The sequence below is a fragment of the Dipodomys spectabilis genome, unplaced genomic scaffold, assembly GCF_019054845.1.
Source record: "Dipodomys spectabilis isolate Male_0828 unplaced genomic scaffold, ASM1905484v1 ptg000854l, whole genome shotgun sequence".
NCBI classification, from domain to species: Eukaryota; Metazoa; Chordata; class Mammalia; order Rodentia; family Heteromyidae; genus Dipodomys; species Dipodomys spectabilis.
Window position 1 is genome coordinate 258,372 of NW_024871531.1, and position 22,215 is coordinate 280,586.

A 22,215-nucleotide genomic window follows, 5' to 3' on the forward strand; every position below is an offset into this window, starting at 1 on the left:
AGGGGCACAGGCACGCAGGCCCAAGGGCACAGGCACGCAGGCCCAAGGACACAGGCACGCAGGCCCAAGGACACAGGCACGCAGGCCCAAGGGCACAGGCACACAGGCCCAGGGGCACAGGGGCACAGGCACGCAGGCCCAGGGGCACAGGCACGCAGGCCCAGGGGCACAGGGGCACAGGCACGCAGGCCCAGGGGCACAGGCACGCAGGCCCAAGGGCACAGGCACACAGGCCCAAGGGCACAGGCACGCAGGCACAGGGGCACAGGGGCACAGGCACGCAGGCCCAGGGACACAGGCACTCAGGCACGCAGGCCCAGGGGCACAGGCACGCAGGCCCAGGGGCACAGGCACTCAGGCACGCAGGCCCAGGGGCACAGGCACTCAGGCACACAGGCCCAGGGGCACAGGCACTCAGGCACGCAGGCCCAGGGGCACAGGCACTCAGGCACGCAGGCCCAGGGGCACAGGCACTCAGGCACGCAGGCCCAGGGGCACAGGCACTCAGGCACACAGGCCTAGGGGCACAGGCATGCAGGCCCAGGGGCACAGGCACGCAGGCCCAGGGGCACAGGCACGCAGGCCCAGGGGCACAGGCACGCAGGCCCAGGGGCACAGGGGCACAGGCACGCAGGCCCAGGGGCACAGGCACTCAGGCACGCAGGCCCAGGGGCACAGGAACTCAGGCACACAGGCCCAGGGGCATAGGCATGCAGGCCCAGGGGCACAGGCACACAGGCCCAGGGGCACAGGCACGCAGGCCCAGGGGCACAGGCATGCAGGCCCAGGGGCCCAGGGGCACAGGCACGCAGGCCCAGGGGCACAGGCACACAGGCCCAGGGGCACAGGCACGCAGGCCCAGGGGCACAGGCACGCAGGCCCAGGGGCACAGGCACGCAGGCCCAGGGGCACAGGCACTCAGGCCCAGGGGCCCAGGGGCACAGGCACGCAGGCCCAGGGGCACAGGCATGCAGGCCCAGGGGCCCAGGGGCACAGGCACTCAGGCACGCAGGCCCAGGGGCACAGGCACGCAGGCCCAAGGGCACAGGCACGCAGGCCCAAGGGCACAGGCACGCAGGCCCAGGGGCACAGGCACGCAGGCCCAGGGGCACAGGGGCACAGGCACGCAGGCCCAGGGGCACAGGCACACAGGCCCAGGGGCACAGGCACGCAGGCCCAGGGGCACAGGCACGCAGGCCCAGGGGCACAGGCACGCAGGCCCAGGGGCACAGGCACTCAGGCCCAGGGGCCCAGGGGCACAGGCACGCAGGCCCAGGGGCACAGGCATGCAGGCCCAGGGGCCCAGGGGCACAGGCACTCAGGCACGCAGGCCCAGGGGCACAGGCACGCAGGCCCAAGGGCACAGGCACGCAGGCCCAAGGGCACAGGCACGCAGGCCCAGGGGCACAGGCACGCAGGCCCAGGGGCACAGGGGCACAGGCACGCAGGCCCAGGGGCACAGGCACTCAGGCACGCAGGCCCAGGGGCACAGGCACTCAGGCACGCAGGCCCAGGGGCACAGGCACTCAGGCACACAGGCCCAGGGGCACAGGCATGCAGGCCCAGGGGCCCAGGGGCACAGGCACTCAGGCACGCAGGCCCAGGGGCACAGGCACTCAGGCACACAGGCCCAGGGGCACAGGCACGCAGGCCCAGGGGCACAGGCACTCAGGCACACAGGCCCAGGGGCACAGGCACTCAGGCATGCAGGCCCAGGGGCCCAGGGGCACAGGCACGCAGGCCCAGGGGCACAGGCACGCAGGCCCAGGGGCCCAGGGGCACAGGCATGCAGGCCCAGGGGCCCAGGGGCACAGGCACGCAGGCCCAGGGGCACAGGCATGCAGGCCCAGGGGCCCAGGGGCACAGGCACGCAGGCCCAGGGGCACAGGCCCAGGGGCACAGGCACACAGGCACGCAGGCCCAGGGGCCCAGGGGCACAGGCACGCAGGCCCAGGGGCACAGGCACTCAGGCACACAGGCCCAGGGGCACAGGCACTCAGGCACGCAGGCCCAGGGGCACAGGCACACAGGCCCAGGGGCACAGGCACTCAGGCACGCAGGCCCAGGGGCACAGGCACTCAGGCACGCAGGCCCAGGGGCACAGGCACGCAGGCCCAGGGGCACAGGCACTCAGGCACGCAGGCCCAGGGGCACAGGCACGCAGGCCCAGGGGCACAGGCACACAGGCCCAGGGGCACAGGCACTCAGGCCCAGGGGCACAGGCACTCAGGCACGCAGGCCCAGGGGCACAGGCACACAGGCCCAGGGGCACAGGCACTCAGGCCCAGGGGCACAGGCACACAGGCACGCAGGCCCAGGGGCCCAGGGGCACAGGCACGCAGGCCCAGGGGCACAGGCACTCAGGCACACAGGCCCAGGGGCACAGGCACTCAGGCACGCAGGCCCAGGGGCACAGGCACTCAGGCACGCAGGCCCAGGGGCACAGGCACTCAGGCACGCAGGCCCAGGGGCACAGGCACTCAGGCACGCAGGCCCAGGGGCACAGGCACTCAGGCACGCAGGCCCAGGGGCACAGGCACTCAGGCCCAGGGGCACAGGCACTCAGGCCCAGGGGCACAGGCACTCAGGCACGCAGGCCCAGGGGCACAGGCACACAGGCCCAGGGGCACAGGCACTCAGGCCCAGGGGCACAGGCACACAGGCACGCAGGCCCAGGGGCCCAGGGGCACAGGCACGCAGGCCCAGGGGCACAGGCACTCAGGCACACAGGCCCAGGGGCACAGGCACTCAGGCACGCAGGCCCAGGGGCACAGGCACTCAGGCACGCAGGCCCAGGGGCACAGGCGCGCAGGCCCAGGGGCACAGGCACGCAGGCCCAGGGGCACAGGCACACAGGCCCAGGGGCACAGGCACACAGGCCCAGGGGCACAGGCACGCAGGCCCAGGGGCACAGGCACTCAGGCACACAGGCCCAGGGGCACAGGCACGCAGGCCCAGGGGCACAGGCACGCAGGCCCAGGGGCACAGGCACTCAGGCACACAGGCCCAGGGGCACAGGCACTCAGGCACGCAGGCCCAGGGGCACAGGCACTCAGGCACGCAGGCCCAGGGGCACAGGCACTCAGGCACGCAGGCCCAGGGGCACAGGCACTCAGGCACGCAGGCCCAGGGGCACAGGCACTCAGGCACGCAGGCCCAGGGGCACAGGCACTCAGGCCCAGGGGCACAGGCACTCAGGCCCAGGGGCACAGGCACTCAGGCACGCAGGCCCAGGGGCACAGGCACACAGGCCCAGGGGCACAGGCACTCAGGCCCAGGGGCACAGGCACACAGGCACGCAGGCCCAGGGGCCCAGGGGCACAGGCACGCAGGCCCAGGGGCACAGGCACTCAGGCACACAGGCCCAGGGGCACAGGCACTCAGGCACGCAGGCCCAGGGGCACAGGCACTCAGGCACGCAGGCCCAGGGGCACAGGCGCGCAGGCCCAGGGGCACAGGCACGCAGGCCCAGGGGCACAGGCACACAGGCCCAGGGGCACAGGCACACAGGCCCAGGGGCACAGGCACGCAGGCCCAGGGGCACAGGCACTCAGGCACACAGGCCCAGGGGCACAGGCACGCAGGCCCAGGGGCACAGGCACGCAGGCCCAGGGGCACAGGCACTCAGGCACACAGGCCCAGGGGCACAGGCACTCAGGCACGCAGGCCCAGGGGCACAGGCACTCAGGCACGCAGGCCCAGGGGCACAGGCACTCAGGCACGCAGGCCCAGGGGCACAGGCACTCAGGCACGCAGGCCCAGGGGCACAGGCACTCAGGCACGCAGGCCCAGGGGCACAGGCACTCAGGCCCAGGGGCACAGGCACTCAGGCACGCAGGCCCAGGGGCACAGGCACGCAGGCCCAGGGGCACAGGCACTCAGGCACGCAGGCCCAGGGGCACAGGCACACAGGCCCAGGGGCACAGGCACTCAGGCCCAGGGGCACAGGCACTCAGGCACGCAGGCCCAGGGGCACAGGCACACAGGCCCAGGGGCACAGGCACTCAGGCCCAGGGGCACAGGCACACAGGCACGCAGGCCCAGGGGCCCAGGGGCACAGGCACGCAGGCCCAGGGGCACAGGCACTCAGGCACACAGGCCCAGGGGCACAGGCACTCAGGCACGCAGGCCCAGGGGCACAGGCACTCAGGCACGCAGGCCCAGGGGCACAGGCACGCAGGCCCAGGGGCACAGGCACTCAGGCACGCAGGCCCAGGGGCACAGGCGCGCAGGCCCAGGGGCACAGGCACGCAGGCCCAGGGGCACAGGCACACAGGCCCAGGGGCACAGGCACACAGGCCCAGGGGCACAGGCACGCAGGCCCAGGGGCACAGGCACTCAGGCACACAGGCCCAGGGGCACAGGCACGCAGGCCCAGGGGCACAGGCACGCAGGCCCAGGGGCACAGGCACTCAGGCACACAGGCCCAGGGGCACAGGCACTCAGGCACGCAGGCCCAGGGGCACAGGCACTCAGGCACGCAGGCCCAGGGGCACAGGCACTCAGGCACGCAGGCCCAGGGGCACAGGCACTCAGGCACGCAGGCCCAGGGGCACAGGCACTCAGGCCCAGGGGCACAGGCACTCAGGCACGCAGGCCCAGGGGCACAGGCACGCAGGCCCAGGGGCACAGGCACTTAGGCACGCAGGCCCAGGGGCACAGGCACACAGGCCCAGGGGCACAGGCACTCAGGCCCAGGGGCACAGGCACTCAGGCACACAGGCCCAGGGGCCCAGGGGCACAGGCACGCAGGCCCAGGGGCACAGGCACACAGGCCCAGGGGCACAGGCACTCAGGCCCAGGGGCACAGGCACACAGGCACGCAGGCCCAGGGGCCCAGGGGCACAGGCACGCAGGCCCAGGGGCACAGGCACTCAGGCACACAGGCCCAGGGGCACAGGCACTCAGGCACGCAGGCCCAGGGGCACAGGCACTCAGGCACGCAGGCCCAGGGGCACAGGCGCGCAGGCCCAGGGGCACAGGCACGCAGGCCCAGGGGCACAGGCACACAGGCCCAGGGGCACAGGCACACAGGCCCAGGGGCACAGGCACACAGGCCCAGGGGCACAGGCACTCAGGCACGCAGGCCCAGGGGCACAGGCACACAGGCCCAGGGGCACAGGCACTCAGGCCCAGGGGCACAGGCACTCAGGCACACAGGCCCAGGGGCCCAGGGGCACAGGCAAGCAGGCCCAGGGGCACAGGCACACAGGCCCAGGGGCACAGGCACTCAGGCCCAGGGGCACAGGCACACAGGCACGCAGGCCCAGGGGCCCAGGGGCACAGGCACGCAGGCCCAGGGGCACAGGCACTCAGGCACACAGGCCCAGGGGCACAGGCACTCAGGCACGCAGGCCCAGGGGCACAGGCACTCAGGCACGCAGGCCCAGGGGCACAGGCGCGCAGGCCCAGGGGCACAGGCGCGCAGGCCCAGGGGCACAGGCACGCAGGCCCAGGGGCACAGGCACACAGGCCCAGGGGCACAGGCACACAGGCCCAGGGGCACAGGCACTCAGGCACGCAGGCCCAGGGGCACAGGCACTCAGGCACACAGGCCCAGGGGCACAGGCACGCAGGCCCAGGGGCACAGGCACGCAGGCCCAGGGGCACAGGCACTCAGGCACACAGGCCCAGGGGCACAGGCACTCAGGCACGCAGGCCCAGGGGCACAGGCACTCAGGCACGCAGGCCCAGGGGCACAGGCACTCAGGCACGCAGGCCCAGGGGCACAGGCACTCAGGCACGCAGGCCCAGGGGCACAGGCACTCAGGCACGCAGGCCCAGGGGCACAGGCACTCAGGCCCAGGGGCACAGGCACTCAGGCCCAGGGGCACAGGCACTCAGGCACGCAGGCCCAGGGGCACAGGCACACAGGCCCAGGGGCACAGGCACTCAGGCCCAGGGGCACAGGCACACAGGCACGCAGGCCCAGGGGCCCAGGGGCACAGGCACGCAGGCCCAGGGGCACAGGCACTCAGGCACACAGGCCCAGGGGCACAGGCACTCAGGCACGCAGGCCCAGGGGCACAGGCACTCAGGCACGCAGGCCCAGGGGCACAGGCGCGCAGGCCCAGGGGCACAGGCACGCAGGCCCAGGGGCACAGGCACACAGGCCCAGGGGCACAGGCACACAGGCCCAGGGGCACAGGCACGCAGGCCCAGGGGCACAGGCACTCAGGCACACAGGCCCAGGGGCACAGGCACGCAGGCCCAGGGGCACAGGCACGCAGGCCCAGGGGCACAGGCACTCAGGCACACAGGCCCAGGGGCACAGGCACTCAGGCACGCAGGCCCAGGGGCACAGGCACTCAGGCACGCAGGCCCAGGGGCACAGGCACTCAGGCACGCAGGCCCAGGGGCACAGGCACTCAGGCACGCAGGCCCAGGGGCACAGGCACTCAGGCCCAGGGGCACAGGCACTCAGGCACGCAGGCCCAGGGGCACAGGCACGCAGGCCCAGGGGCACAGGCACTCAGGCACGCAGGCCCAGGGGCACAGGCACACAGGCCCAGGGGCACAGGCACTCAGGCCCAGGGGCACAGGCACTCAGGCACGCAGGCCCAGGGGCACAGGCACACAGGCCCAGGGGCACAGGCACTCAGGCCCAGGGGCACAGGCACACAGGCACGCAGGCCCAGGGGCCCAGGGGCACAGGCACGCAGGCCCAGGGGCACAGGCACTCAGGCACACAGGCCCAGGGGCACAGGCACTCAGGCACGCAGGCCCAGGGGCACAGGCACTCAGGCACGCAGGCCCAGGGGCACAGGCACGCAGGCCCAGGGGCACAGGCACTCAGGCACGCAGGCCCAGGGGCACAGGCGCGCAGGCCCAGGGGCACAGGCACGCAGGCCCAGGGGCACAGGCACACAGGCCCATGGGCACAGGCACACAGGCCCAGGGGCACAGGCACGCAGGCCCAGGGGCACAGGCACTCAGGCACACAGGCCCAGGGGCACAGGCACGCAGGCCCAGGGGCACAGGCACGCAGGCCCAGGGGCACAGGCACTCAGGCACACAGGCCCAGGGGCACAGGCACTCAGGCACGCAGGCCCAGGGGCACAGGCACTCAGGCACGCAGGCCCAGGGGCACAGGCACTCAGGCACGCAGGCCCAGGGGCACAGGCACTCAGGCACGCAGGCCCAGGGGCACAGGCACTCAGGCCCAGGGGCACAGGCACTCAGGCCCAGGGGCACAGGCACTCAGGCACGCAGGCCCAGGGGCACAGGCACACAGGCCCAGGGGCACAGGCACTCAGGCCCAGGGGCACAGGCACACAGGCACGCAGGCCCAGGGGCCCAGGGGCACAGGCACGCAGGCCCAGGGGCACAGGCACTCAGGCACACAGGCCCAGGGGCACAGGCACTCAGGCACGCAGGCCCAGGGGCACAGGCACTCAGGCACGCAGGCCCAGGGGCACAGGCAGCTCACCGTGAACGGGGGCGGTTCCCGGCCTTCTACCTCGCTTCCTCTCTCACTCACCGATTCCTCTGTCTGCAGATGAGAGGAGACACAATGACAGACTGACTGAGCTCACCCCAAAACCAACAGAGCAAACATCTCCCTGAGCTCACCCCAAAACCAACAGACCAAACTGCTCTCCCCCAGCTCACCCCGAAACCAACAGACCAAACATCTCTCTGAGCTCACCCCAAAACCAACAGACTAAACTGCTCTCCCAGAGCGCATCCCAAAACCAACAGACCCAACATCTCCCTGAGCTCACCCCAAAATCAACAGACCAAACATCTCCCTGAGCTCACCCCAAAACCAACACTCATCTCCAAGCTCACCCCAAAACCAAGAGACCAAACTGATCTCCCTGAGCTCACCCTAAAACCAACAGACCAAGCTGATCTCCATGAGCTCACCCCAAAACCAACAGACCCAAGGGGCTGGGAAGGTGGCTCAGTGGTAGAGCGCTTGCCTTGCATGCCTGAGGCCCTGGGTTCGATTCCTCAGCACCACATAAGCAAAAAGAAAAAAGCCGGAAGTGGCGCTGTGGCTCAAGTGGTAGAGCGCTAGCCTTGAGCTGAAGAGCTGAGGGACAGCGCTCAGGCCCAGAGTTCAGGCCCCACGACCGGACCCAAAAAAAAAAAAAAAAAAAAAAAAAAAAAACCAACAGACCCAACTGATCTCCATGAGCTCACCCCAAAACCAACAGACCCAACTGATCTCCCTGAGCTCACCCGTAAACCAACAGACCAAACTGATCTCCATGAGCTCACCCCAAAACCAACAGACCGAGCTGATCTCCATGAGCTCACCCCAAAACCAACAGACCTAACTGATCTCCCCGAGCTCACCCCAAAACCAACAGACCAAACATCTCCCTGAGCTCACCCCAAAACCAACAGGCAAAACTAATCTGAGCTCACCCCAAAACCAACAGACCAAACTGATCTCTATGAGCTCACCCCAAAACCAACAGACCTAACTGATCTGAGCTCACCCCAAGGCCAACAGACCTAACTGATCTCCCCGAGCTCACCCCAAAACCGACAGACCAAACATCTCCCTGAGCTCACCCCAAAACCAACAGACCAAACATCTCCCTGAGCTCATCCACCCAAATCAGACTGTTAACAGCAACACAATGAAAGTGGTTGGTCCACCCACTCCCATGTGGCCCAAGAAGGAAGGGGGGAGGGCGGGACAGGGAGCAAGGGACATGCAGTCACCCCAGCCCCCCCCTTCCCCATAAACCAACTCTGGCAGTGGGGGGAGGTAGTGGGGGCTTGTCTGCCCCGGGGCCCTGGCCTGTAGGGGAGTTGTCTGCCCCCGGCCGGGCCTGTGGGAGGAGTTGTCTGCCCCGGGCCCTGGCTGGCTGGTGTGGGTGGCTTGTCTGCCCCGGTGTGCTGGCCTGTGGTGGTGGGGGGGTATCTTCCCAGGACCCTGGCCTGTGGGGGCGTTGTCTACCCTGGGCCCTGGCCTGTGGGGGGGTATCTTCCCCGGGCCCTGGCCTGTGGGGGGGTTGTCTGCCCCAGGCCCTGGCCTGTTGGGAGGGGGGATCTTCCCAGGGCCCTGGCCTGTGGGGGGGTTGTCTGCCCCAGGCCCTGGCCTGTTGGGAGGGGGTATCTTCCCCGGGCCCTGGCCTGTGGGGGGGTTGTCTGCCCCAGGCCCTGGCCTGTTGGGAGGGGGGATCTTCCCAGGGCCCTGGCCTGTGGGAGGGTTGTCTGCCCCAGGCCCTGGCCTGTTGGGAGGGGGGATCTTCCCAGGGCCCTGGCCTGTGGGGGGGTTGTCTGCCCCAGGCCCTGGCCTGTTGGGAGGGGGGATCTTCCCAGGGCCCTGGCCTGTGGGGGGGTTGTCTGCCCCGGGCCCTGGCCTGTGGGGGGCTGTACCTTGTAGGTCCCGGCACTGAGGTGTCTGAAGCACCCAAAGCAGGTGTAGACGGTGCAGGCCAGGATGGTGAGCAGCACCACCAGGAAGGTGAACAGCGTGGCGGGAGCCTTCAGACCTGGGGACAGAGCCAGCCGCAGGGCGGGCTGCTGCTCATTCGCTGCCGAGCAAGCGGCGGTGCGGGGCACAGAGCAGAGCCGTGCTCTGCTTCTCCCCAGCCCCAGCCCAGAACGGGGTCCGCTCTGCCCAAGCCGACTCGTCAGTGGGGTGTAGCCAGGGCACACGGGGCCCGAGGAACAGCCACCTCGTCCCTGGCCGGGTTTCAGGCCCAGGCCCGCTGTCCCAAGCCGCATCCCCTGCCCTTCCCTCCTCCCAACGGCAGACTCCTCTCCCCTATCCCACCTCTGCCACGTTGTGAGGATGACCCCCAGAAAACCACATCCGCTTCCCGGTCCTCTGGGTGAGCCAGGGGCGCGGGGGGGGGGGGTGGCAGCACCAGGGGCGCGGGGCGGGGGAGGGAGCGCCAGGGGCGCGGGGGGGGGGCAGCACCAGGGGCGCGGGGTGGGGTGGGGGGCAGCGCCAGGGGCGCGGGGTGGGGTGGGGGGCAGCGCCAGGGGCGCGGGGGGGTCAGCGCCAGGGGCGCGGGGTGGGGTGGGGGGGCAGCGCCAGGGGCGCGGGGTGGGGGAGGGAGCGCCAGGGGCGCAGGGTGGGGTGGGTGGGCAGCGTCGGGGCTCAGGGTGGGGGGCAGCCCCAGGGGCGTGGGGGGGGGCAGCACTAGGAGCGTGGGGGGGGGCAGCGCCAGGGGCGCAGGACGGAGGGGGGCAGCGCCAGGGGTGTGGGGTGGGTGGGCAGCGTCGGGGCTCAGGGTGGGGGGTAGCCCCAGGGGCGCAGGGTGGGGGTGGGGGGGCAGCCCCAGGGGCGTGGGGGGGGCAGCGCCAGGAGCGTGGGGGGGGCAGCGCCAGGGGTGCGGGGTGGGTGGGCAGCGTCAGGGGCTCAGGGTGGGGGGGCAGCCCCAGGAGCGTGGGGGGGGCAGCGCCAGGGGCCTCTGGCACGGTCACCCCTTAGTGAGACTAAGGCAGGGCTTGGCGTCCGGCCTGGAAGGGGTTGGGTATCTGTCTGGACAGGAACGGGAGCGTAAGGCCCAGGGGTCACTCACCCAGACGCAGGAAGGAGAAGAAAAAGAGCCAGAAGAGGCAGAGGATGGGGGCGGCCAGGGCCTGGTTCACGGCAGCCACGTGGATCCCCGTCTCCAGCTTGGCGGGGAGGTAGGCAAAGTAGAGGTTGTGGCGGTCCACCATGTGCTTCAGCAGCATGTAGATGAGGCCTGCGGGGGGGTGGGGGGGGCTGTGAGCAGGACGGGCCAGGGGAGCCCAGGATCTCGGGGAGCTGGGGGTGGAGTGAGCTGCAGCATGGGCCGAAGTCGGGCGAGATGCGCACGCGGCGGCTCCCGTGCCCTCCGTGCCCGCCTCCCCTCCACCCGGGACGCCGGTGTCTGACACGTCTCCCGGAGCTGGAGGCCTGGGCTCATCTTGGGAAAGACGCTTATCCTGAGTCTTTTGGTCCCCCCCCCCCCTCCCCCGCCTGGGACCCAGCCAGAGCACCAGCAGCAGGGCGCCGCCTTTCTGTTCCTTGGGGTTGGGGTGGGGCTGGGACCAGACGCGGGCCCTCACGCAGGCCGGGGACGCTCCGCACCCCGGCCGGCCCCTGCGTGCCCAGCGAGCGCGCCCACCCGCCCCTCCCACGCCCCCCACGAGCCCCCACATCCCTGGGACACACACAGCAGCCGTCAAACCCCGCGCTGGCCCAGCCACGCACCGCCTGCTCCGTGGAAGGCATGGGCTCGCTCCCCCGGCCCCCTCTGCTGGAGATGTGAGGCCAGGAGGACCGGCAGTGAGTGCGGCCCACGGCAGCACCCATCTCAACCTGCGTGCGCAGCGGCTGCACACGCCGCATTGAGCCATGGTGTGCTAGCGGTGCCGCCTGCTCCTGCTCCTGCTCCTCCCACGCGCGGACCGGCCACCCACGGCACTCACCAAAGGGCGCAATGATGGGGCAGGTGATGCTGTAGGCCATGATGACACTGACAACACACAGCATCCACGCGTACATGGCGCCGAACTCGAACTCGAAGGCCTGGTTCTGGGAGGGGTGAGGAACTCACGGTCAAGTCCCCCCTCCCGCCCCCCCCCCCGTGTGCCATGGGGGGTGGTGAGGAGGCTCTGCCTCTGGTCCCGCCCGCCCCTCCCCGGCCAGACCCGGCCTCCACGACCCAGGCCGGCCTCTGCGGATAGACCCCGGGGGCCAGCTGGCCTTTGCGGATAGACCCCGGGGGCTGGGCAGGCTGCGGCTGGCCCGCCCGTCACCTGGACGCTGCCGGGTCCAGGGGTGCGGGATGAGCACGGGCCTGGGCATCTGAGCTCCCGGGCAGCCCGGACACCAGGGAGGTGCTGCGGGATGGCTCACAGGAGGCAGGGGGCCCAGCCAGGGCCTTGACCTCGCTTGAGCCACACGTGAGCTCGGGAGGCGCAGGGTTTTGTCGTGTGTTTGGTACCTCAACCTGTGAGCACCATGGACGAGCCGGCTGGGGTTCCCCACACAGCCAGCCCTGCACCCGGCTGCAGGAGCTCCTGGCACAGGGCCTGGCGTTACCAGGAGGCTGGGCAGTGCCTGGGCTGGGGGGGTGTCCTGAGCCCTGGGGGCGTGTCCTGGGGTGGCGTCCTGGGGGTGGTGCCCTGGGGAGGCGTCCTGGGGGCGTGCCTTGGGGTGGCGTCCTGGGGGTGGTGCCCTGCGGGGGTGGTGTCCTGGGGTGTGTCCTGGGGGGTGGTGTCCTGGGGGTGGTGTCCTGGGGTGTGTCCTGGGGGATGGCATCCTGGGGGATGGTGTCCTGGGGGTGGTGTCCTGGGGTGTGTCCTGGGGGTGTGTCCTGGGGGGTGGCATCCTGGGGGATGGCATCCTGGGGGTGGTGTCCTGGTGGGTGGTGTCCTGGGGTGTGTCCTGGGGGGTGGCATCCTGGGGGTGGTGTCCTGGTTGGAGCTGTTGTCCTGGTGGGAGCTGGTGCCCTGGGAGGTGCCCTGGGGAGCCCGCACCTGCTTGACGTTCCTGCGGTCTGCGGCTGTCTTGGCCATGAGCATGCGGACGGTGTAGAGGACGAGGCCCGGCAGGCGCAGCAGTTCCATGCCGTTGCCGATGAAGGCCGAGGCGATGACGTAGTTCACGAAGAAGGCGCCCTGGTCCGGCAGGAAGACGCACCTGGAGGGGCGGGCCGTGAGCCAGAGCCATGGGGCCCAGCCCCAGCCCCAGCCCCAGCCCCAGCCCCAGCCCCAGCCCAGCCCCAGCCCAGCCCAGCCCAGCCCAGCCCCAGCCTCCAGCCCCAGCCCAGCCCCAGCCCCAGCCCCAGCCCAGCCCAGCCCCAGCCCCAGCCCCAGCCCCAGCCCCAGCCCAGCCCAGCCCCAGCCCAGCCCAGCCCAGCCCAGCCCCAGCCTCCAGCCCCAGCCCAGCCCCAGCACAGCCCAGCCCAGCCCAGCCCCAGCCCAGCACAGCCCAGCCCAGCCCCAGCCTCCAGCCCCAGCCCAGCACAGCCCAGCCCAGCCCCAGCCCCAGCCCCAGCCCCAGCCCCAGCCCCAGCCCAGCCCAGCCCAGCCCAGCCCCAGCCTCCAGCCCCAGCCCAGCCCCAGCACAGCACAGCCCAGCCCCAGCCCCAGCCCCAGCCCCAGCCCCAGCCCCAGCCCAGCCCCAGCACAGCACAGCCCAGCCCCAGCCCCAGCCCCAGCCCAGCCCCAGCCCCAGCCCAGCCCAGCCCAGCCCCAGCCCCAGCCCAGCCCCAGCCCAGCCCCAGCCCCAGCCCCAGCCCCAGCCCCAGCCCCAGCCCCAGCCCGGCCCAGCCCCAGCCCTCCACAGCCCTGCACACCACGCACAGGACCATCTGCCGACACTTACTCCAGCCGGATGGACGCTTCTGAGGAACTTTTGTCAAATAGCCACCGGAAGAAGAAATCCAGACTGGAAAAGGAGAGAATCCCCAGTGAGAGCCGTCTCCTCCTCCCTCCCCTCCTCCCTGCCCCCTTCCCTCCCCCTTTCCTCCCCCCTTCCCTCCCCTCCCCCTCCCTTCCTCCCCGCCCCCTTCCCGTGATCAGACCCGGGGCCTCACCCACCTCACCCAGGCTGGGCCAGCGTTCTAGCTTCCACCCTAAGCTCCATCCCGGCCCCCAGCCCTCTGTGGGACCGCCCCCCCCCCACTCCACTCCACTCCAGAGCCTGAGGCTGGCCCTTGCTGTCTACTCCTTGAAACACTGCTAAGACTCGACCCCTCCTGCGAGGACCACGGGCAGGAGCCGCTGAGCTCCGCCTCGCACCGGCGGCCAGCGCTGTGCCACGTCCCCTCCCTGGGCTTCAGTGTGAGAGGCTGTACAAGACCTTGGGTTTTGCCAGTGGCCGCCATGAGACCGATCCTCTACCTATGCCTCACAGATGGAATAATCACAGGCGTGCACCCACACCAGACCTGCTGGTTGAGATGGTGTCTCAAAAATCTCTTTGCAGCCGGCGCGGTGGCTCACGCCTGTAATCCTAGCTACTCAGGAGGCTGAGATCTGAGGATCTCGGTTCAAAGCCAGCCCGGGCAGGAAAGACCGTGAGACTCCTATCTCCAATAAACCACTAGAAAACTGGAAGTGGCGCTGTGGCTCAAGTGGTAGAGCGCTCATCTTGAGCTGAAGAGCTGAGGGACAGGCGCCCAGGCCCAGAGTTCAAGCCCCACAACCGACAAAAACAAAAAAAACAAAAAAACATCCATTGTTCAAAAAAAAAAAAAAAATCTCTTTGTCTGGCTGCCCTTGAACTGTGATCCTCCCGATTCCTGCCTCCTGAGTGGCTGGGGTTACAGGTGTGAGCCACACACTGCTTCCATCTTTTTTTCTCTTTCTTTTTGAGGAAGATCTCATTTCCAGAATGTGCAGGCTGAGTGATACAAAGGGTGAGAATGTGCTAAAGTCTTGGGGCCCCTTCTGTTCTGCTGGGGGTCACCATGCTCTCCAGTACCTGGTGAGGCCCAGAGAGGGCAGGATCAGCACCATGAAGATCAGGAATATGTAGACCTTTGTCATCATGATCCGGTTTTCTCCTGACCTGCAGGAGTCAGAGGTGAGCACTTGGGTCTGTGAGTGCACCTGGTACCCCCAGAGCCTGTATGTGCTCCCAGTGTCCCAGCAACTGGGGGCCTGCTGTGCCCAGCGGACCCACTGTGTGACCTGTGTGCCCACTGTGTGCCTGCTTTGTGCCCCATGGGCCCTCTGTGTGCCCACTGTGTGCCCTGTGTGCCCCATGTGCCTGCTGTGTGCCCACTGTGTGCCCTGTGTGCCCGCTGTGTGCCCACTGTGTGCCCTGTGTGCCCGCTGTGTGCCCCATGTGCCCGCTGTGTGCCCCATGTGCCCGCTGTGTGCCCACTGTGTGCCCCGTGTGCCCGCTGTGTGCCCACTGTGTGCCCTGTGTGCCCACTGTGTGCCCTGTGTGCCCGCTGTGTGCCCTGTGTGCCCGCTGTGTGCCCTGTGTGCCTGCTGTGTGCCCCGTGTGCCCACTGTGTGCCCCATGTGCCCACTGTGTGCCCCGTGTGCCCGCTGTGTGCCCCATGTGCCCGCTGTGTGCCCGCTGTGTGCCCACTGTGTGCCCACTGTGTGCCCTGTGTGCCCGCTGTGTGCCCTGTGTGCCTGCTGTGTGCCCCATGTGCCCGCTGTGTGCCCCATGTGCCCACTGTGTGCCCCGTGTGCCCCATGTGCCCACTGTGTGCCCACTGTGTGCCCGCTGTGTGCCCTGTGTGCCCTGTGTGCCCGCTGTGTGCCCTGTGTGCCCGCTGTGTGCCCTGTGTGCCCTGTGTGCCCACTGTGTGCCCACTGTGTGCCCACTGTGTGCCCACTGTGTGCCCTGTGTGCCCGCTGTGTGCCCTGTGTGCCCGCTGTGTGCCCACTGTGTGCCCTGTGTGCCCGCTGTGTGCCCTGTGTGCCCGCTGTGTGCCCACTGTGTGCCCGCTGTGTGCCCACTGTGTGCCCTGTGTGCCCGCTGTGTGCCCTGTGTGCCTTGTGTGCCCGCTGTGTGCCCGCTGTGTGCCCTGTGTGCCCTGTGTGCCCGCTGTGTGCCCACTGTGTGCCCGCTGTGTGCCCTGTGTGCCCGCTGTGTGCCCTGTGTGCCCGCTGTGTGCCCACTGTGTGCCCGCTGTGTGCCCACTGTGTGCCCTGTGTGCCCGCTGTGTGCCCTGTGTGCCCGCTGTGTGCCCGCTGTGTGCCCGCTGTGTGCCCTGTGTGCCTTGTGTGCCCGCTGTGTGCCCACTGTGTGCCCGCTGTGTGCCCTGTGTGCCCTGTGTGCCCGCTGTGTGCCCTGTGTGCCCGCTGTGTGCCCTGTGTGCCCTGTGTGCCCGCTGTGTGCCCACTGTGTGCCCGCTGTGTGCCCTGTGTGCCCTGTGTGCCCGCTGTGTGCCCACTGTGTGCCCGCTGTGTGCCCTGTGTGCCCGCTGTGTGCCCTGTGTGCCCGCTGTGTGCCCACTGTGTGCCCGCTGTGTGCCCACTGTGTGCCCTGTGTGCCCTGTGTGCCCGCTGTGTGCCCTGTGTGCCTTGTGTGCCCGCTGTGTGCCCTGTGTGCCCTGTGTGCCCGCTGTGTGCCCACTGTGTGCCCGCTGTGTGCCCTGTGTGCCCTGTGTGCCCGCTGTGTGCCCACTGTGTGCCCGCTGTGTGCCCTGTGTGCCTTGTGTGCCCGCTGTGTGCCCACTGTGTGCCCGCTGTGTGCCCTGTGTGCCCTGTGTGCCCGCTGTGTGCCCTCTGTGCCCGCTGTGTGCCCTGTGTGCCCTGTGTGCCCGCTGTGTGCCCACTGTGTGCCCGCTGTGTGCCCTGTGTGCCCTGTGTGCCCGCTGTGTGCCCACTGTGTGCCCGCTGTGTGCCCTGTGTGCCTTGTGTGCCCGCTGTGTGCCCGCTGTGTGCCTGCTGTGTGCCCACTGTGCCCGCTGTGTGCCCTGTGTGCCCTGTGTGCCCTCTGTGTGCCCACTGTGTGCCCGCTGTGTGCCTGCTTTGTGCCCCATGGGCCCTCTGTGTGCCCACTGTGTGCCCTGTGTGCCCGCTGTGTGCCCACTGTGTGCCCGCTGTGTGCCCACTGTGTGCCCCATGTGCCCGCTGTGTGCCCACTGTGTGCCCTGTGTGCCCGCTGTGTGCCCTGTGTGCCCGCTGTGTGCCCCATGGGCCCACTGTGTGCCCTGTGTGCCCGCTGTGTGCCCCATGGGCCCACTGTGTGCCCACTGTGTGCCCCGTGTGCCCGCCGTGTGCCCCGTGGGCCCGCCCTGTGCCCCGTGGGCCCGCCCTGTGCCCCGTGGGCCCGCCCTGTGCCCCGTGTGCCCGCTGTGTGCCCGCCCTGTGCCCCGTGGGCCCGCCCTGTGCCCCGTGGGCCCGCCCTGTGCCCCGTGGGCCCGCCCTGTGCCCTGTGTGCCCGCTGTGTGCTCCAGGGGCCCGCCCTGTGCCCCGTGGGCCCGCCCTGTGCCCGCTGTGTGCCCGCCCTGTGCCCCGTGGGCCCGCCCTGTGCCCGCCCTGTGCCCGCTGTGTGCCCGCCCTGTGCCCCGTGGGCCCGCCCTGTGCCCCGTGGGCCCGCCCTGTGCCCCGTGGGCCCGCCGTGTGCCCCCTGCCCTGGCTTGGGCCTGGGCTGGGCGGTACTCACTTGGTCCAGTGGCACTCCAGCAGCGTGGAGTAATAGACAATGGACGGAAGTAAGGCAGAGAAGGACCAGAGGAGGAGGGTTGGGAAGAACTGGCTGATGACTGGGTTCTGAAAGACAAGATCCACACCGAGGAGTCAGAGGCCCCGGGGGTCTACTGGGCTGGCAGCTCCACTGTGGGGGCCAAGCGGCGGCCCCAGGGCTGGGAAATAACCCCGTTCTCAGCTGATCGGATTCTGCAGCTATAGAGCTGCACACGCCGAGACCCCACTATACAGTCCAGATGATCTGGCCTCAGCACTGCCCATGGAAAACCACGACTTCCCACCAGGAGTGGGGGAGCCACGCACTGCTGCCGCCACGCGGGCCACCCACACGCCAACTGGCCTGCACGGCTCGCCGACGCCGGGCTCTGTCCCGCTGTTCGCCAACATGCGTGCACACCGGCCCTGTGCGTGCCGACACTGCCTGCCAACCGTGCCGATGCCAACCCCCATGCCAACCCTGCGTGCACCAACTCTGAGCACGCCGGCTGGCTGTTAGCCAGAGGTGGACCGGAATGTAAGGACAGAACAAACTCTCTGACAAATGAAGGCCAGCGGGGTGGAGGCCAGCAGGGCCGCTGGGCAGGGCCCCCGGGTCCCGAGGACACAACCCACCCATCAATCAGTGTGACAGGCTAAGTGGAAAGATTTCTAACGGCCAGTTCCTAAAGCTGCTTTTTGAATTACATGAAAGCAAATTAACCGCAGAAGACCCAGGAGAATGAATCTAAGAAAGTTTGGGATGGCTTTGTGAGTGTCTGTAAGTTGTTGCTGTGTGTGCTTGTGAGCATGCGTGTGCACGCGTGTGTGCGCACAGTACCTGGGCTTGAACTCTGGGCCTCTTGTTCTCACTCAGCTTTTTGCTCAAGGCTGGTTCTCTATTACGTGGGCCATACCCCAGTTCTGGCCTTTTGAGGGTTAACTGGAAATAGCCTCACAGACTTTTCTGTTTAAGCTGGCTTCAAACGATCCTCAGGTCACAGCCGGGCAGGAGCCGCCTCACCCGGCCTACGTCACACAAATGACTTCCTAACAAGACTACCAAAACTAAATGTGAAAGAAGTCAGGGTCTACAGAGGCGTCCCGGCTTCCTGACCAGCGTCTGGAGACGCCGTGGAACGCCGCTCTCTCACAAACCCTCCTCTCCACGAGGACTGCGTAGTTTATCAGAGAGGCCCACGGTTGTTCTAGACTGACTACACCTCCTGCAGCTCGAAGGCTCCTCAGGCTGCGCACATGGATTGATTCCACCGGGCCAGCTTGCCTACGCTGCCATCGACACGGCCAGCCCACGGACGCTGCCATCCACGCGGCCAGCCCGCGGACGCTGCCATCCACGCGGCCAGCCCGCGGACGCTGCCATCCACGCGGCCAGCCCGCGGACGCTGCCATCCACGCGGCCAGCCCGCGGACGCTGCCATCCACGCGGCCAGCCCGCGGACGTGAGCCGTGCGTCATGATGTGGGCCTTCCAGCTGGGCGCGTCACTCACATTCAGCGCGTGGATGGGTCTGGTGACATTGAACTTGTCCATGGTAGACAGGATGATGGAGGGTGTGGTCAGGAAGAAGAGCACCAGGAAGAGGGTGAAGTTGATGCCCAGCCACTGCAGCCACCAGCGGGGGCCCTGGACGGACAGGTTCTTCCTGCAGAAGGGGAAAAGGACTGGGGCTCAGCTCCGCAGAGGCCGCCTGGCCGGCCCGCGCCGCTGCCCAGGGCTCACGTGGTCACAAGCACCCTGGGGCGGGCAGGATGCTCACTGCATGGGCCTCAGGAGTAAGGGCAGGTTCTCTGCCCCGGCCTTCAGCTACGAGAGGTGAGTTTCTGGCCCCTTGAGTCAGAGAGACGCCCCTAGCCGTGCTTGGGTGGTTTTTTGGCCAGGGCCTGGGGCCAGAACCCACGCAGAGACCCCACGAGCACCAGGGCAGGCTGGGCAGGCTCCAGCGCGGCACCCCGGGCAGACATCCTGATGCTTCGTGGCTGGGGTCTGCGTGTGGCAGGCACAGACAGGGCACACCGGGAGCCTGAACTGGCCTCATCCACCAACAAGAGCCATGCTCGAGCCCAGGTTGCAACACAGAGAAACTCTGAGGCTGAACTTCAGCTCACCAGAGACCAGCAGCCCACACTTGGTGTGCGCACACCTGAGGCGGTGTGTGCACTGTCAGCCGCCATGCCTGGCCCCGTGGACACAGCTCAGCCTGCCACCGCCCGTCCAGCTATCCTGGGAACTATGACGCTGTCAGCCACGAGCATTTACTGCGCATTCAGAACACGGATCGTCTGGGCCGAGAATGCTGGGAATGTAAAATGTGCAACGGGGTTCAAAGACCAAGGAGAAAAACAAAAGTAAGCCAGGCTGGCAGCTCACATCTGTAATCCTGGCTGTGGGAGATGAGGCTCACGGCCAACCCAGGTCAGGCCCCAGAGCTCAGGCTTGTAATTCTAGCAGCTCAGGATGCCACCTTGGGCAGAAGACCCTCGTCTCCAATTAAGTACCAAAAAACACTGGGAATAGAGCAGTGGCTCAAGGGGTAGACCACTAGCCTGAATACAAAAGCCTTGAGTTCAAGACCCAGGACTGGCACCAAGAAAGAAAAGAGAAGACAGCTGGGTGTGGTGGCCCTTGCCAGCTACTCAGCGAGGAGGACTGCAGCCCAGAGAGACACAGGTAGCGCCGTCTGCAGAGCAAACAGAGCTAGGAGTGCCACCCAAGCGCCCTCGGATACATTTCATACTGCTTTAAAAATGTGGATTTCTGGGCTGGGAAGGTGGCTCGGTGGTAGAGCGCTTGCCTCACATGCACGAGGCCCTGGGTTTGATTCCTCAGCACCACATAAGCAGAAAAAGCCAGAAGTGGTGCTGTGGCTCAAGTGGTAGAGTGCTCGCCTTGAGCTGAAGAGCTGAGGTACAGTGCCCAGGCTCAGAGTTCAAGCTCCACGACTGGACCCCCCCCCCAAAAAAAAGTGGACTTTTAGCCAGGGTCTGGGACCAAGAGATAAAATCAGAATTTAAGATATTACACGTTCATGTGTAGTATTTTAGATATTCTGACAGAACTACATTATTGAAGTGAGCACGTTTTATCTCACAGAGCTACTAGAAAACCTGCAGTCACACAGCAGCTCAATCATCTCAGGACACTGCTCCTGTCAGGAGCTACCGTGGGGCGCAGGGGTGGACGCCAGGGCTGGGCCTCTCCCAGCCAGCACGCCAGGTCAGGCAATGTGCCAGCGGCCCTGAGCGGCTCCCCCTCCCCTGGCTGGCCCTGGGCGGCTCCCCCTCCCCCGCCGGCCCTGGCCCTGGGCGGCCCCGCCGGCCCTGGCCCTGAGCGGCTCCCCCTCCCCTGGCTGGCCCTGGGCGGCTCCCCCTCCCCCGCCGGCCCTGGCCCTGGGCGGCTCCCCCTTCCCCGCCGGCCCTGGCCCTGGGCGGCTCCCCATCCCCCTCTGGCCCTGGCCCTGGGCGGCTCCCCTCCCCCACTGGCCCTGGCCCTGGGCGGCTCCCCCTCCCCCGCCGGCCCCGCCCCCGCCCAAGGCTCACCAGCAGACGTCCTCGGGGTAGCTGGCCAGGGCCACGGTCCACTTGGAGGTGCCCAGCTCCCGGCTGTGCGGTGAGGGCTGCGGCTCCGCCCGGCAGTGCAGGCCCTGGCACTTGCAGGTGTTGAAGTCCTTCAGGATGCTGTGGGGGGAGGGGGGAGGTCGTGCCAGGAGGCGATGCCTCACTGCAATCAGCCGTCAGAGAGGCCGCGCAACCCCACAGGCAGGGCCGCCTCACCCAAGCTCCCAGAGACAGGGAAACAGGCTCACAAATGAGGTTTGACCCCTGTGCTGCTGCCATGCCCCGCACAGCACTCACTAGGTGGCCATGGCCTGCTCCCGGAAGGTGACGAAGGCCATCCCCAGGGGCCGGTCCTGCACCAGCCGCTGCTCCTCTCTGATCCGCGCCAGCAGCCGCGCCTGCACGCGCGTGTAGTAGGAAATGGCATCCTCCTGCAGAAGGTCCCCACGGTGAGCACGATGCACCCTGCCCCCACCGCACCCCTGCCCCCCCCCTGCCCCCACCGCACCCCTGCCCCCACCGCCCCTGCCCCCCCCCGCACCCCTGCCCCCACCGCCCCTGCCCCCACCGCCCCTGCCCCCCGCACCCCTGCCCCCCGCACCCCTGCCCCCACCGCCCCTGCCCCCCCGCACCCCTGCCCCCACCGCCCCTGCCCCCACCGCCCCTGCCCCCCGCACCCCTGCCCCCCGCACCCCTGCCCCCACCGCCCCTGCCCCCCCGCACCCCTGCCCCCACCGCCCCTGCCCCCCGCACCCCTGCCCCCCGCACCCCTGCCCCCACCGCCCCTGCCCCCCCGCACCCCTGCCCCCACCGCCCCTGCCCCCACCGCCCCTGCCCCCCGCACCCCTGCCCCCACCGCCCCTGCCCCCACCGCCCCTGCCCCCACCGCCCCTGCCCCCCCGCACCCCTGCCCCCACCGCCCCTGCCCCCACCGCCCCTGCCCCCCCGCACCCCTGCCCCCACCGCACCCCTGCCCCCACCGCCCCTGCCCCCCCGCACCCCTGCCCCACCGCCCCTGCCCCCACCGCCCCTGCCCCCCGCACCCCTGCCCCCACCGCCCCTGCCCCCACCGCCCCTGCCCCCACCGCCCCTGCCCCCACCGCCCCTGCCCCCCCGCACCCCTGCCCCCACCGCACCCCTGCCCCCACCGCACCCCTGCCCCCACCGCCCCTGCCCCCCCGCACCCCTGCCCCCACCGCCCCTGCCCCCACCGCCCCTGCCCCCCCGCACCCCTGCCCCCACCGCCCCTGCCCCCACCGCCCCTGCCCCCACCGCCCCTGCCCCCCCGCACCCCTGCCCCCACTGCCCCTGCCCCCACCGCCCCTGCCCCCACCGCCCCTGCCCCCCCGCACCCACCGCCCCTGCCCCCACCGCCCCTGCCCCCCCCGCACCCCTGCCCCCACCGCCCCTGCCCCCACCGCCCCTGCCCCCACCGCACCCCTGCCCCCACAGCCCCTGCCCCCCCCGCACCCCTGCCCCCCCGCACCCCTGCCCCCCCGCACCCCTGCCCCCACTGCCCCTGCCCCCCGCACCCCTGCCCCCACCGCACCCCTGCCCCCACCGCACCCCTGCCCCCACCGCCCCTGCCCCCACC

General features: G+C 69.5%; 1 protein-coding gene across 1 annotated transcript in view; it reads right to left on the bottom strand.

Annotated features, from left to right (window-relative positions):
* Positions 1 to 22,215, bottom strand: part of Tmem63a (transmembrane protein 63A) — a 44,065-nt gene that overhangs the window by 1,787 nt on the left and 20,063 nt on the right. The window contains exons 12-22 of the mRNA XM_042673457.1: positions 20,919 to 21,052; positions 20,604 to 20,741; positions 18,556 to 18,709; positions 17,024 to 17,130; positions 14,375 to 14,461; positions 13,274 to 13,336; positions 12,424 to 12,586; positions 11,371 to 11,476; positions 10,494 to 10,661; positions 9,340 to 9,455; positions 7,430 to 7,492 (exon numbers count right to left, since the gene is read on the bottom strand). Coding sequence (XP_042529391.1) covers positions 7,430 to 7,492; positions 9,340 to 9,455; positions 10,494 to 10,661; positions 11,371 to 11,476; positions 12,424 to 12,586; positions 13,274 to 13,336; positions 14,375 to 14,461; positions 17,024 to 17,130; positions 18,556 to 18,709; positions 20,604 to 20,741; positions 20,919 to 21,052 — 1,299 coding nt within the window. The remainder of the gene's footprint in view (positions 1 to 7,429; positions 7,493 to 9,339; positions 9,456 to 10,493; positions 10,662 to 11,370; positions 11,477 to 12,423; positions 12,587 to 13,273; positions 13,337 to 14,374; positions 14,462 to 17,023; positions 17,131 to 18,555; positions 18,710 to 20,603; positions 20,742 to 20,918; positions 21,053 to 22,215) is intronic.